This window comes from Bidens hawaiensis, unplaced genomic scaffold, assembly GCF_021521415.1.
Source record: "Bidens hawaiensis isolate Kalapana, Puna unplaced genomic scaffold, B.hawaiensis_p1.1 tig00025659_1, whole genome shotgun sequence".
NCBI classification, from domain to species: Eukaryota; Viridiplantae; Streptophyta; class Magnoliopsida; order Asterales; family Asteraceae; genus Bidens; species Bidens hawaiensis.
Window position 1 is genome coordinate 185,968 of NW_027494108.1, and position 16,985 is coordinate 202,952.

The window sequence follows — 16,985 nt, forward strand, 5'->3', positions numbered from 1 at the left end:
GAGTCAACGACTATATCACTTTATTAAAACATGAAAGTCTATTAAAGTAATTATCTATAATATATCTCATTAGTTATAGCAGCTTGGATATTATGGTGTGCTCGAAACAACTTTATCTTTTCAAATATTCCAATCAGAAATTAAAAGATTATTGGAGATTTAAAGACTTAAACTTTTATTTGAATCAAAAGTCTGAGCCAGGGATTTCGCTTTAGAATAGAAAAAATTAAGAATTTTGAATTGTAATGTTGTTTTTGGTCAATTTTGTATTGTTGAGCCCTCATGCTAGCTTCTTGTTAGAGGGATGGTGCCTTTTCTTGTGTAATATTTAAAGAGTAATCATTTTTATTAATCTCAACTATTTTTTATGGACGTTGTCAGTTCCAATTAATGGATTGGCTGCTGACGGTTCCAACTTTTAACGCATTTGTTCCCGACGGTCCACGATTAACGAAATTCTAACACCGTTAGTTGCAGGTCGACAGAAAAATGTTTTTTGTCGGAAAAGTCACATTTTTTTCCAGAAAACATCACTTGAACACCGCCACCACCACCAATTGACTCACCACTAATCAACCACCTTCACTTAAGCACCACCAACCGATTCCAACGATGGTTCTAAGGTTCTGACAACCTCAATAATTGGGGCTTTTACTAGAAAATTCAAAGGTCTGATACAAAATATGTTTGGGACTAAAATGCTGAGTTTTCGGGGGAAAAAAATGTATGTTTTCCGGCAAAAACGCTTTTTTCGGCGATTTGCAGCTTGTTGCCCGCTTGCCTTCTGTTTCGATGTAATCACTACCTTTGAGTAAAAAGATATTAAATATTTTTAGTCCTTTTTTTCATTTTTAAAATAAAAGGTAAATAAAAGATTAAAAGAATAAAACATATGGCAAAACGTGGGTTAATCCTTAAGAAGTCAAGACAAGTAGGCATTGTTTGGTTTGGTATATAACAACCGGTTTATCATTATTGCATTGGATAAGATATATAACTTTGTTTTATGAATAGAAAGGTAAAAGAAAAATGATTATTAATACAAAAAGTATAAAAATATTGTGGGGGTGATTAGTTTCCTGTTTGGTCATATCGGTTGTAATTTAAGTATCTTAATTAACTAATAAAGATATTAATTAAAAGAATTGATCTTAAAGCAGTAGTATGTCATCACCAACGAAATATAAAATCTAAACGTTCTTTTTTCTTTAACAACAATAGAAACATGTTAAAAAAAAGCAAATTGGAAATAAATAATCCCAACTTTAATGTATTGGCCGATAATAATCCCAACTTTAAAAATCACTACCAGCGGTCCCAACTTTCAACTATTTTTGTATCAACGGTCCTCTGTTAAAAAACACTTAACGCCGTTACGCTTTTTCTTGAATTTCAAACCAATGTTTTAGGGCTTTTGATCAGAAGAACGATATGATTCGTTTTATGTAAAACTTATCTCAAAACAATGATTCAAATGACTTGATTTTTGTTAATTAGAAATTTAAACACCCGAATTGAAACATTGTTTCATCGTTTGGATCACCGTTTCGAGATAAGTTTTACATCGGTCGACTCGTATCGTTCTTTCGATCGAAAGCCCTAAAACATCATTTTGAAACCTGGGAAAAAACGTAATATCGTTAAGTGTTTTTTAACGGAGGACCATTGAGACAAAAATAGTTAAAAGTTGGGACCGCTGATAGTGATTTATAAAGTTGGGATTATTATCGGTCTATACACAAAAGTTGGGATTATTTATTTCCAATTTTCCTAAAAAAAAACTACTAATTAAAATTTTAAACATGTTCTGAAATACTATGTTAAAAATCAGAAAATTCGTATCTAGTTTTAAAAACGGAGTTGTATTTGAAATAAACAATTTTTAGTATTGCAAACTAACTGAATGTCAGTACCGTACTGACGCGACGAACCGAGCCATGGTCGACTAAACAACGTTGGTACCTGTGTGAGTTTATTGGAACTAACCGATGTAAATATCATTTTTTATGATTTTCAATCTATATAAAACACGTTTATTTTATGGGATATGGGTAAACAACTTTTGTACAATTATATCATTGTATATTAACTTTTTTATTTTGTAATAAACATAACTATATTTCAAACCGAACCAATACCAATACCACCCAAACAACTGTGGTACTAGTACAGGCATTCAATTTTATAATATTTGGTTATTTTATGATCTTTGGTTTCATACGAGCTGATTTTGATATTTTTCACTACTAAATACCAATACCTAACGCAACTCCACTAGTTTAATACAAAGACAAGTTATGAAAATATTTTTATATCGGTAAAGCTGAAAAATCGAAACCATGAAAACGACCGGTTCGTCTACCAACCAACACAACCGGTTCACTAACACTATGTCCCGTCTAAAATTTTTGTCGAACTTAGTCGAACCGAACTATGAGTAGGGATAAATTTGGCTTTCTGCCTTACTACTTTTTTTTGTTCTCTTTACGCTAGAAGAGATTCTAATTTTCTTCTTAAGTCGATTGTTCATAATTTCGGTTTAGGGTCTTCAATTAATACTCGATTGATTATCCATAATGTTGGTGAATCAAGTATGAATGTTTATAATAACCTCATATATATTGATGAAGTGTCGTATTGTAAGTATGATTGATTTGTTTAAATCAATTTGTTAGATTTGATGTTAACCTGAATATATTTAATCTTAACGTGCTTAGCTTCTAATTTAAGTTTTAATTTATAATTGCTGAATTATTGGTGTTGGCCCAGGCCGCGCCAGGCGGAACAAACAATCAGATTAAACAAACGAACTCGAGATATTGGGGTGTCAAGTGTCAACCCTCGACGCTTCATATAAGCAAGCAAACTTAGCAAACGAACTTCACGAACATACAAAGAAAAAGACTTAATAATAAAAACATTAACTTAAATCTCTATTTATATATCTACTAAACTTGCTCATTAATAAACTTTCTTCTTAAGAGAAACATTTTCTAAGCATATTACATTTTAATTAAGTAAAATAAAACGTTTTATAACAAACAAACTCTTATCTTAAATAATGATTCAAGATTAACCTTCATATATCCTTGTTAAAGTGTTAAATTTGTGGCACAATGTATGTAAGTTTTTAAATTTTATGTCCATGCCATTATATCTAAGTAAATTAACATGAAGACTGAAATGAAGCTAGTTGATCTCCCTAAGCAAATGGCATGCAAGAAAGATGATACCGTGATGGATTTGTATTTACATACACGTATAAGCATATACTATTATACATGATTTTATAAGTTTTAATGTACATTGATTATTATTTAAATAATTATGCTTCCACGCCCTTCGAAATAAATTACACCTTACATATACATGAAACTATCTATGTCGAAATCTAAGTCATTAAATTCAAGCACCATCTGAGTGTGAAGAATGTTTTCATTCGAACCGCTATCTAGACATTTACTATTTTCACTGTTCTCTGTTGATCCTCTATTATGTTGCCATTCATGCTCGATGGTGCACAACTGATAGTTTGAATCATGGCTAGGTGGTTGATCACTTGACATGTCAAAACACTGTTGAAACTCATCTAGATTAACCCAGCCAGCAAATATAAGTTTTGGTAAGTTGCTAATATGGGAAACTGGTGGGATCGACGGAACCATGTCAACGGACGAACTACTGGTGAAGTTAGATGTGTTAGATTGATTTAGGCATGATGAAGATAGCTTTTTACTTGTCATGTTTGAGGTTATGTTAATATGTTATCATGTTTAGGATGAACTTGAAGTTGAAGATGTGTTGATTTTGTTGCTCGCTTCTTGAAATGAGAGTGCCAATAGTTTTTTATTTCGTTATCTGTCCTTCCAGGTAAATATGTGAAATATGAGACCACCTGATCAATGACAGTTAAATAACAATCAAATTAAACTGAATCATATCAAATCAAACAATAACGAAATGTAAACGTATAAAACCAATGTGGACAATTACTTGTTGCCTAATAGTCCATGAAGTGTCAAAATGGTTTCATCTTCTTGTCACGAAAATGCCCCTCGCTTTAATCTGGGTCTAAGATAATTAATCCATCGTAATCTGCAACTCTTTCCATTCCTTTCCAAACCTACAAAAACGCAATGCAAATTGTCAAATGTAAAATGTTACCAAACTCGTTTTGTTTTGATGACTAATCTAATTAAGTTCGATGCACGAATGAATGAAGTTACCTGCATTAACGGGGACGGAGCTCCAGCAATCATGGCCATAGTTCATGACATAATGTGTTAACTTCGTGTCCTCATCAGGTGACCATAAACCCTTCTTGTGCTTTGTCACTTGCTTTTCTGATAACGTGCACCTCATGTTCCCAAAAGGGAATATTGTAATAGTGAACTTATTAATATTGTTTTGTGTTAGAAGTGGAAAACTTTAATGTAGTGAAGGAGGATGAAGATACTAATCATTATTAGGGTATTTAAAGGGAATATTTGAGAGATTATTTTTATCCATCTCACCAAGAACTTAAATAAAAAAAAATAAAAAGAGATCCTTGGAAATCCTATATTCCATCAAAGAACTCAGTGACTTCAATTAACACTTAGTTTTACAGGAAAATAAAGCATTTGGTTGGCATATATATCAATTATCAAGTGTCATATAAATCATATACCGTAATATATCAACAACAATTTGATTATATACTTTTCTAAGTTAGAATTTATATCGATTCCAACTAACGCGTCATCATTAAGCCGAGGATCATGTATTCATAAGCAGATGGTCTTGACATGTTGTGCATGGTTCTTACTTCGATAAGCGGATGATCATGCATTAATGCCCCTTAACAATATCAGAAACTATCACTGCTTAATAATATATATATATTTACAAGGCGTTTGGGTGTTAGGTGTTGAGTGATTCACGCAAAATTTAATAATAAAAATCAATACAATAAAATGATAGTTCTAAAATCTAAATAGCCATGTAATTTTTTGTTTACTTTAAAACTCAGTTTGGTTGCAACAATTTCTTATGTGCTTCTAAAATAATGGATATATACCAAAACTACTTAATTTTAATTTTTTATATATATTTGACATGAACATTTTGATGTTTACCGCTGATTTCCGAATGGATAAATTTTCAAATTTAGCTTATGTGATAGGGAAAGTCAAAATGACCAAAAAAACACTCTTTTTGAAATGAGTGTAATAGGTACATCAAACACAATAAGTTACACTTCCCCAACTTATCAAAACCTCTTTATTTTGCCTTATTGATAAGTTAAAATTCATAAGTCCTTTTTGTTTGCCCAACAACTTATATAACTTATTAACTTTTTAAAAAGTTACTAGGTTACACTCATATAAGCAAATTCCAAACATCGCCTTAATGTTGAAACATAATTTGGAGCTTTTAACTATGACGCAAACATAAGACAATCATGAATTCACGTGGTCTAGATTAAAAAGAAAACAGTTAAAAACTACTAAATTACAGGAAAAGTTTTCAAAGGCCTAACCGATGGAATTTTGATCTAATCACTAGACTAGACATTCGGCTAATCGAGACTTTTATGTGTCCTAGTTACTCATAGTTCAAGTTACTATTATAACCACCGACGCATTCAATTAGGTTGAAGCCACATCATCAAAGCAAACTCTAAAATTTAGCGGGTATACCTTGCACATTGAAACAAAAATATATAATGCTAAATATGCTATACCCGATACTAAATAAGTACTCATTCAATCTCACATATTACAATTATGTGAATCCAACCTTTTTTTTTTCACCTTTCACTTTTACATAATATATCAATTTGCACACCAACAAAATTAAAGAAAAATTCATTTATTTAATATTTCCTTTAGTTACTAACAAAAATAGTAACTTAATCATATTCATATGACATACCCTTATTCTATTTAATTTAGTTAATTGATAAAAACTTATTATGAATATTTAGTTGTTGCGAGTTTAGGTTTGTAACCTTAATTTAAATCAAGTTATGTATCACATGACATTTAAATATGAGAACTTAAAGTTGACTGGTTTTCTGCTTCCAATTAAAAGTTCGAATATGGTGCCTCAACAAACACCATAACCACCTTAATTCCTAATACCGATTAAAGTACCTAGGATGGAAAGCACACAATCATTATCAATCATTTTATAAGCGTGGGCTACAAAATTGTGTGCATATATAGTTGTTATATACATATGTAGTATTATAGACTTTGGCCTTCTAGATATTGGTTCCTTTTACTTTTGATACATTTGGATCTCTTGCTCCCGATGCGGCACATGTTTCTGAAAAGAGTTCAGCGAGTCGTGCACAGTAACTCAACGATGCCAAAGAACGATAACTTTGTTTTCAGTAGGATCAGTTTTGTCATTCACAAGGGGGTGGCGGCGCAGCTTGTTGTCCGTTTACCTGCCTCTCTATTGTAATTGGATCATTTTATTATAATATAAAATATGTATTATTTGTGAAAAAAAAGCTCCATATATATATGTATATACAGGAAGAAGAGAATTGAATAAACATTTGTGTGTGGTGTTTGTCAAATATAAGAGGGAGAAGAAGAGAATGAATTATTTGGTTATATCAATTTCTTATATATTATAGTTATAACAAGTATATATGTTTTCTTGCGGTTATATACCTAAAATTGGTTCAATACAAGTACTCTCTTGACATCCACAGACAGCTTAATGGATTAACTTCAACTGATTGTAGCAAAATACTTGCCATAAGCATTAGAAATTAGTATTTGAAACTTCCAAGTTTTCGGTAATTCGACACATAAAACCAGATTTTCTTATCGTTCAATTTACTAAAAGCATCCGCTTTCTAAAACACTAGTAAGATTGCCAATGAACAACTTGCATTTAACTATTTATTAAAATGGTACAATTTTGTCGTGCTCTATGATCCTAAGTCCTAACAGTCTACGAACTACTATCATCACCATGTCCTTGTTGTTGATCACCACCAGGTAATGCGTTCCTAAATGATTAATGACCACTACGGTCTACAGAGTAATTATAGAGACACGGATAAGAAGTACCTTATAATTGAGAGATTGTGACGGTGCATTCTAATATTGTCAACATATTTGAAAGAGACTATGATTTATTTGTAGAGTTGGAATATTAGTGGCTTTATTTTATACTTTAAGTCATACCTCCTAAACCAAATTCATATAAAATTAATGTTCTCAATGTATATAAAACTGTCATAATGCCTAACATCACTATCTGTACGGACAGACAACAACATGCCAATTTTTTTGCTTGAAGACCCCCATTGCTACCTTCATATAACTTACCTATTTCTACAAGGATTATTCCTACCACAATGTTATGTCAGAAATGCGTTGGAAACACCGGTTCTTACCCATTTCTGACGGAAAGTGTGCATGAATATATCAATATTCTAGTAGTGCTAGAAATCATGAAGGTTTTGTACAACCACCATGCAAAAAGAAAAAGAAAAAAGGTCACCGACAGTCTGACACAAGATAAGAGTATATTCGAACATTGAATGAAACTTGAAACTTAGCCTATGATGAGACCAAATTACCAAAATCGGATCAACCGCTATACACCCATGCTATAATATTATGCAAAAGGTCGGAAACTCAATACAAAACAGAGTCACGTCTTATTATCGTTACACAAAATGTACGTTCACTTGCATACACATCCACATAAAATGTTGTACAAGTCATCACATTTTACAGCTATACAACATTGCATCAATATCACTGAAGTTTTGACACATATTATCCTCTTCAAATATGAAATTACATAAATCAGTTTCAACATGCTGTTGTTCATGTTTCAAATAATCATCAAAGCCATAGCTTGGTCCTTGTTGAATGTGACTACTGAATGATCCTTCATTCACTAACTCACCATTTAAAACAGTTTTTTGACTGACTAAGAAGTCAGACTTTGGAAACTGATTATGTGACAGCCAGTCAGCAAATAAAATCTTGGGCAAATTTTTGCAAACATATGCTGCTGAAGACTCAACACTTGAATATGTTATTGTATGGTTTGAAGAACATGAACTGTTTTGAGATTTTTGTACTTTTTTCTTTAGATGCGAATGCCAATAGTTCTTTATCTCGTTATCTGTCCGTCCAGGCAAATGGTGGGACATCAGAGACCACCTGATCAAGTCGAGGGATAGGAAAAAAACAGTTACCGAAAGGATAAAACCAATTGCTAATCGTTGTTAGCAACGGATTTAACAAAAGCAATTTATCAAGAAGTTGGAATTTTTAATGAGCTTACTTATTTCCTAGCATGCCATGAAGAGTTATTATAATTTCATCCTCGTGTATTGTGAAGCTTCCTCGCTTTAATCCGGGCCGTAGATAATTAACCCATCTTAATCTGCAACTCTTCCCGTTCCGTTGCAAACCTGACATTAAATAAAAACACCTAATGATTTACTATCGAACACAAGAATTCTAACGATCGATATTAAGAGTTGGACTGAAATGACAATAAAACTGGAACCCAAAAATAAATGATGCCCTAAAAGGGATATTTTGTCCAAACCATTTTTTTTTTTTTTTTTTTTTTTGAAGACAAACTTAATATAAAACCACAAACCCGGTTAGCAAACAACCAACCAGGGGAAAAAGACAAACAATTACATATTAAGGAGTGGATTCTTCAAACACTCAGTCCACCCGATTTTACATTTAATCTTTATTCTGACTAGAAAACCACAAAAATGACAAAGGCATTATTGAATCAAACCATTCGTATATTACTCCTAGGAATTAAGTTACTTACCAGCATGATCGGGCACCGAACTCCAGCAGCCAGCACCATGGTTTAGAATGTAGTCTTTGAGCTTTTGATCTTCATCCGGTGACCATAATCCCCTTTTGTTCTTTATCTTTTTTTCTAAAGATTCTCCCAGCATTGTGAAACCGTAAGCTGATCAATGCATGAACACTATGACTATATATCATGTAACATATATATATACATATATAAAGGGAAGATGTGTATAAGAATATTCCTAATGATTTAAGCTTATTAAATAGTAAGTTGGCTAGCCTTCTTTTTTACTGTTTGTAGTATTAACTACAGGTATACACATTAGTTCACCAGCTGAAGTAGCAATTAATGCACAGCCGACCGTAAGTCGCAGTCTTCGCAATGCATGGTTAGTTAAGAATGAGATTAAAGAAATGGATATTTGGTAGCTAATGACATAACAAGATGCATGATTACAGATTAAATCTGTAGCCTATAGTAAGCATTGTCCTTAATGAACTATAATATGTATCTAGCCGCCGGGTCCAATGGTCCATCCAATTGGAAACAGAATGAAGTTAGCAAGTGTGAGTAGAAAATTATATATGCTTTTTTTCTTACAAAGGTTCTTAACTTCTTATGGAAAACATTAGTCTTTTTTAATTAAAGTAAAACATATAAATAAAGAGACTAGTTTTATTTTATGGAAAGTAGTTAATTATCGTATACTAAAAGTAAAACATATAAATAAATGATCTTCATCAGGTGACCATAAACCCCTTTTGTTCTTTATCTTCTTTTCTAAAGCTTCTCCCAGCATTGTGTGGTGGGAATCTGATCAATGCATGAACACTATGACTATATATCAGGCGACATATTTATATATATAGGGAAGATGTGTATAATAATATTCCTAATGATTTAAGCTTATTAAATAGTAAGTTGGCAAACCTTTTTTTTACTGTTTGCAGCATTAGTTACATGTATACATGTTACTTCACCAACTGAGGAAGAAATGACACAAATATATGTAAGTCGCGGTCTATGCATGCATAATTGAGATTAAAGAAAGAGATTTGGTAGCTAATGACATAATATCATGATTAAATCTATAGGCTTTGGTAAACATCATCATTAATCTGTTACATTATGTATCAAGCAGCCGAGCCCACCTGATTTTTTTCTTTTTTTGGTAAATTGGTGTTTTTTTGGTTAAAATGAATAATATAAATAATTGTATTCCTTTCTTTTTCTATTTTGTGGGAAGTTGTACATTACCATATACAAATATTACATAAACATGGAGTGATTCAAACGGACGTCTTCGATCAACAACATTTTCTTGTAGCATTGTTGGCTAGAAGAAATGAGCGCACTAAACAGTTAACGCTGGCTAACAATTCATGTAATTATGCTCAACACGAGTCCTTTAAAGTAGATTTTCCCCATCCATGTCACCGTTTTCAAGTGTACAACTAGAGTAGTAGTTCTACTGTTCTCCGGGATTGCACCGAGCTTCAAAGTGTTAAATAGTTTGAAGGAAAAAAGAAGAAAGAACGAACTAGAGATCAAACCATCAACTAACTAGTTGTTTGTTGCTATCTTCAAACATGTATAAGCGGCTTGCAATGATATGGTTTATAACTATTTGTGTATAAAGCTTTGAAAAATCGCAAGTGTAACAAATTTTCCAATTGTCGTCAATGTTGTCTAGTGTACTACTTATAAAAAAAATACTAATTAGGTTTTAAAAAGTAAAGATAAGATTAGTTTTATACGGGCCGGTTTATGTTTTGTAATCAACAAATTAATCACGCCATGATAGTTGACCTAATTTATTCATCAAAGTCTTCTTAGTCAATTCTCTTAGGTGTGCATTATTCAATTGTGTTAATCACAATTAGGTATGAGCAGGAAACCGAATTAACCGAACCAAAACCGAATTAACTGAAAAAACCGAACCGAAGCATTAACCGAAGGATAATTTTTTGTTTTTTTGAAAAACCAAATTTCGGTTTCGGTTCGGTTTTCCATTTTAAAAAAACCGAAAAAAACCAAACCGAACCGATTTGTGTTTTACTTAAATATTAATACAATTATATGTGTTTTTTTAGATGTTATGACCGGAAACAAAACACCAGAAGGATCTACCGTTGATGGTGACGAAGTTTATGAAGATGATGAAGATTGGGAGTAAACTTTGAAGATAAATAAGATGAAGAATGAAGATTGGAACTAAACCTTTAAGTGTTTTTTGATGAACTTTATTGAATACTAAACTCTAATACTCTTACAAATTTGTATTCGTTTGGTTCCATGTAACAAATGCCTATTTTTGTGTTTTGAATCTAATATGCATTTTTCATTATTTTGGAATTTTTTTGCAATGTCTACACACATAAAAAAAACCGATTGTAACCGAACCGAAACCGAAAAAACCGAAAAACCAAAAACCGAACGGTTTGTATATTCGAAAAACCGACTTTTCGGTTTCGGTTTTACTTAAAAACCCAACCGAGCCGTGCTCACCCCTAATCACAATAATCATATATATTATTAATTTACACGTAGGTTGAACACAAAACCCATAATATCAAAGACTATAGTGCACCTTTCAAACCAATGGAAAGAAGAAAAAATAGAGAAAAAATGAAATCGGTTGGGTTGTTGGAAGGTTCCAGCCATTGTTGTCAAATAATCAGTTGCCTTGTTGTATACAAAGTCATGCACTCTGAAAATATCATAAAATCAAGGTTTAATACAAAATCTTGTAAAATAGTTTACCATGGACAGATTTGTTACTAAGACCAACCGGTATACACCGGTAGGGGTTGCCTACTGGTCCGACGTGGCTGTCATGTCATCCGCGTGACACCGCTGAACACCGCCCCACCCTAGAATGGTTCACGCGTGACGTGAGGGGAATGACCAATGAGAGGAATGGTGTTAAGGGGTGTATACCCCTTAGCCTAATAACAAGGGTGCACGGATTGGTCTTGGGAGGGCCTCAGCTTGGCTTCAGGACGCCGAGAGCACCACCCTGACCTTCACGGGGCTTTGGGCCTTCACGGGACCGAACAAATCGCACCTCGATCGGCTTCTACTCACCAACATCCCGGCTTTTACTCACCGAACATCCCAATGGCGAGTAAGGGTACACTTATTATTATTATTATTATTTAAATTATTTAAAATGATGAAAGACTGATGGGGTTTGAAAGATGGATTGGGATGCAATAGTGAAAATCTAATTGGGATGAGATGACCTTCCCTTCTAATAATAAACTAAACAGTTTATACTTACAATTTAAATAACTACATATTCATAACAAGTTTCTTATGATAAATCTACAAATTCTGTACTCATAGGGAGAAAATGGTGTCAAAGAAATGACTCTACATGGTGAGAAACAAAATTGGTTTAAAGAAAATGTCTTAAAATTGAGGGCACATCCCAAATAAAAGCATAAAGCATTAGCAATGACAATATACCATCCCAGCAAATATACCAATCTTCTACACTTCATATTCTAAAGTGTCATGATGTCTGATGCTCAAACAAATCCAACTCTACTAATTTGTAAGGAAAAAAATCCAATAACCAACTTCTTACAGACATGAAACCTTAAACTACTAAAACACCCGCTTTAATCATCGTTCAAGCCATAATATCATAGTTTCCTTCTTTGGGACAAAATAAACTCATGAAGTTTATGCACGGATCATGTTGAACTGAAATCTAGACAGCTGCTGTGGAATGGTAGATATGACAGGCCCGTATCGCTGCATCCAAGAGTACAAACAATAACATTAACATTAAACCAACCCAAAGCATAATAATAGGTCTGAACCTAGGACAACTCGATTCTCAAGTTCTTTATACGAGTGCAACTTTCAAAGGTTCAAACGATTTCAGTTGTCGCAGCTTGTTTTTTAGTAATTTTGAGAAAAAATATTTTTTGTGCGCCATACCTGAACATTGTCATAAAGCTCAAACAATGGAACAGCAAGAAGTTTCAGGTTTTTTGGCACTGCAAAGTACTCTCTTTCCGACAAGTGAACAACGAAAAGTTTCTTACACTCCTGCATAATTAACCAGACCGGTAATATTGTGACTAAAACCGAGAGATAATATGAACTTAAAAAGCGATAAAAAGAATATTGACGATGCATTGATGCGTTTTTACCTTTGGTTTGGTTATATGTGGAGGGCAGTACGGGTACATTATTGTCTCAAAATTAGGCCTCCACCATATGGCAACACACTCTCCTATCTGCAATTGCATATCATTACAAGGTGAGAAAAAGGGATACCATTTTGAAAATCATGAAATATTAAACTTCGAATACGATCATGCTGAAGAATAATATGAGAATAATGCCTGCCAATCGGGCTGAATTCCAGTAGTACTAGCTGCAAGTTTGCTAGATAGTTTCCTTTTTAACCCCTCAATTTCTGCAGATTTACAAAAGAGACACATATTTTAATACGCAGAACAACAATACTGTAACAAAAAAACGGTCACAGAATTATATAATATTACCATTTTCTCCTGGCTTAAGACGACCACCGGGAAGTTTACAGAACGTGTTCCCAATTTGCAAAAGCAGTATATGTGGATGATTATGCTCCTGCACCTGTTGAATCAAAAGGCATTCATGCATGAACAATCAAATACATACTATATGAATCTTTTTCAATGTTTATGATATATTAACTTTGGCCATGAAAATTTGGCAACATGTACACAAGTCAAATTGGTCATACATATATACATGCTTCAAAGACAGCATACTAGCAAAGCAACAAATATAAACCATCTCTACAGTATATATTAATATAACAAACAATGCACTCTGAATTAAAGAAAAAGATAGAAAGACCAGCAAAATTCCTTCAACACTGGTTCTCATGCCTTCCTTCATATAGCTGCAACACAAATCAAATAACAAAATATATCTAATAAGTGATCCCATACACAAAGGATAATAACAAAAATAATACTATTCAATTGCCAACTTGTTGCTTATTCTTATTTATGCAATTGTCAGGAGTGGGACCATTTGGAGAGAATTTATGTAGTATGAAAAGTTACATATTATTAAATATTGATTTAGCAATAGTTTATGATCAAAATTTAAACATTACTAACTTTTAATTAGTAATTTTTCACTTAGGGAGTGTTTGGGATTGTCTACTAAAACGACTTATCTGCTTATTGCGTTTTCTAATAAGCAACCTTCAAAAATGCTTGTTTGTTGTATCGAAACGCAATAAAGCAGATCAAGCATAAATCCCAAACACTCCTAAATTAATGCTAGCTTGTATAACAGCATATTCATACAATTTCATAATTTAGGGTCCGCCTCTAAAATAGGGGTGCGAAAGAGCCGAGCCGGTTGCCAGAAACTCGAGCTCGAATCGATAAAATGTTCGAATCGTGCCGAGCCTCAAATAAATCCTGTTCGGTTATCAAACCGTAGCTCGAGCCTTCTGTATTAATTTTGCACTGCACAGTCAAGTTGGAGCTGAGCTTTGGCTCGTTTTAGGTACTACACGATCTCGACTCTAGCTTAGGCTCGCTTAAGAATTTTCTCAAAATAACTAATAACGTATATAAACTAATTAACAGATTATGAACGAGTCCAGCCCAGGCTTCAAAAAAACAACTCACGAGCCGAGCACGAGCTATTAGCGCTGTAAACGAACCAAACATTCAGCGAACCGTTGGCAAGAAGTTCATTTATGTCCGTTCGTTTAATAAATGAACGAACACGATCAAGAAATTTCATTCAATTAGTTAAACAAACAAACATGAACAGAGCCTTTGTTCATTTGTGTTCGTGAACGTTGTTTTTATTTGTTGTTCATAAAAGTTTTTTGTATATTTATTTATTTTATCCAAACACTTTTATTCATCTGTAGGCTCCGCGAATTTATTTGTGTCCATTTGCGTTCGTGAACACATTCATTTCCTTAATTCCTTAATGATCAAACACGAACATAAAATCACGTTCAGTAAGTGTTCGTGAACCTTTCATCAACACAATATTTCCTTAACAAACGAATATACTAAAAGAGCTTGAAACAAGCCGAGCTCTGGCAAGTCAAATCGTGAGCTCGGCTCGTTTACAGCCCTAGCTATATGTTTGGCAGTAGGCTAAATATATATATATATACTGCCAAACATATTTTCTAGGTCAAAAACCGTAGCTCGAAACTTCATTCGTTTTAAAAACCGCTAACGAATGCCGTTTCGAGCTACGGTTTTTTGATCGCTGATTAACTAATATGAAAAGGAGTAAAACGGACTTGAGTTTCATACGAGCGAGGCGATCGGCAACGGAGGTATCCTTCTCGAGCTTAGGCTCCTTGGTGCCGAAGGTGTAGCTGGACAGTGGATATGTATTCACCACTGCCACCATTATATTATTATTATTATTATTATTATTATTGCTAATTGCCTCTCAATTAATTGATTAATTGTTGGCACTCAGAGAGAAGAAGAAGACGGAATTATTAATTGATTGTTGGTGAAATGAAATGAAAGAAAAAGGAGGGAAGATATATAGAATTGTCTAGAAATGAAATGATAACTCTTGAAACGGTGCATTTATCTTACGGTTTATACCTCTATTTGACTCGCGAGTATGACCTGAAATTGGGCTACCGGAAGTGGTTCCATCTTTACCTGGTCAAAGCCCGAAAGCCCGGTCAATATCCGACTATATGCGTAACGAAAGAATTTTTGAAAAATAGGGTCCCAAGTACTTTATCAAACCTATCGGTATTTGCAGTGTTGCAATAATACCGACAAGTCGTCGATTAATCGCTATTCCCCACTTTACTGATTAATTTTGGGCTAGTCGGCTAATTAATCGGTCAACGGTCAAGTCCGCCCAAAAACGACAGTATCTGGCGAGATTCCGACCAAAATCAGCGGTTCTGGCGAGATTCCAGCAAAAACCATCGATTTCCAACGAGATTCTAGCCAATTTCCGGCCAAATTATGTTTGTGTATGCATAAAACTGAAAATTACATATAAAAATGTGTGAGCGTATATATAAACTGAAAACTATACATTAAAGTCCGATTAATCGCTAGTTCCCACCCCATCACTCGACTACCGACCGGGCGATTTTTACAACACCGGCTATTTGATATAAAATGCTCATCTCGGCCAAATAGTACTTTATAGCTGTTTATACTTATCTTTTTATGTTTAATAACATTTTAATTCTAGCAAGAAAATAAATATGTATTTATAATTGATTTTTTCTTTATTTTTAATAAAAGTATTAGCTTTATTTATGTAGAGCTCGTCGTATAAGGCTGTATTTTGTTTTTAATTTATATTTATTAGTATAAAGACTGTCAGGTTAAACTGATTTGATATGTTTTTATACTCGATTCTTGTCTCAGGATGTGAAAATAACCTATTAACATAACCGAAACTAAAATAGCAGATCATGAACCACCGTTGGTTTTGTTTTTCTTTAGCCGAAAATTACGGTCATGTACCATTTTTTTTTTTTTTTTAAAAGGCATTACGGTCATGCAACTAGTTTTAAAACCAAACAGAACTAAATGGCACATGATCACTGAAATAGAGGTGCAAAACCAACCCGGTTAACCGGTTTCTAACCGGTTCCATCCCGAAATCTTTATCGGTCAGTACCCGTCCACAACTAACCGATTTATACCCGTTTCTAACCACCGATCTATATTATTGATCTCCGAAACCGGCTAAAAAACCGGTTATTTGGTTATATTTTTTTCCGGTTATTTACCTGCTAACCGGTTCGGTTATATCTAAAACCGGTTATACCGGATAGGGGTTTCTTGTTTCAAAACCGGTTGGTATCCAACCTGATTAACCGATCTAACCTGTTATTTGACTGTTGACCGCTAACCGGTTAATGGGTTTCGGAACCACACTAAAATTGAACCGAAGCGCGTTAAACGTTGAGTCTACGTGTTTATACTTTAAGCTAACTAAATTTTGTTGTTGAATTTATGCTTTTAACTAAATTTCGGCCCAAAAGTTTATGATAATTTATTAGTAAGTTGTTGAAACAAAAACTAGGCTAAAAGTTAAAAGCCCAATTCATTATATAGGAGTCAGTTTTTTCGGCCTATACTTGTAAAGCCCAAATGCAAAATGAAAATCCAATATACAACCAAAATTTAGGTTAA

The 16,985-nt window shown here is 33.4% G+C and overlaps 1 protein-coding gene and 2 pseudogenes across 1 annotated transcript; all 3 read right to left on the reverse strand.

The window, feature by feature from the left end:
- Nucleotides 1–3,359: 3,359 nt before the first annotated feature.
- LOC143572000 (transcription factor MYB46-like) lies at nucleotides 3,360–4,452 on the reverse strand (annotated as a pseudogene).
- A 3,283-nt stretch (nucleotides 4,453–7,735) lies between these two features.
- Nucleotides 7,736–8,950, reverse strand: LOC143572001 (transcription factor LAF1 pseudogene; annotated as a pseudogene).
- Nucleotides 8,951–12,268: 3,318 nt separating this feature from the next.
- LOC143571980 (pre-mRNA cleavage factor Im 25 kDa subunit 2-like) lies at nucleotides 12,269–15,213 on the reverse strand. The gene is made up of 7 exons (XM_077057264.1): nucleotides 15,101–15,213; nucleotides 13,672–13,717; nucleotides 13,332–13,425; nucleotides 13,170–13,243; nucleotides 12,975–13,061; nucleotides 12,760–12,870; nucleotides 12,269–12,570 (listed from the first exon to the last, which is right to left on the reverse strand). Exons 1-7 carry the CDS (start codon nucleotides 15,211–15,213, stop codon nucleotides 12,499–12,501), a joined length of 597 nt encoding a protein of 198 aa, XP_076913379.1. The 3' UTR covers nucleotides 12,269–12,498.
- Nucleotides 15,214–16,985: the final 1,772 nt, after the last annotated feature.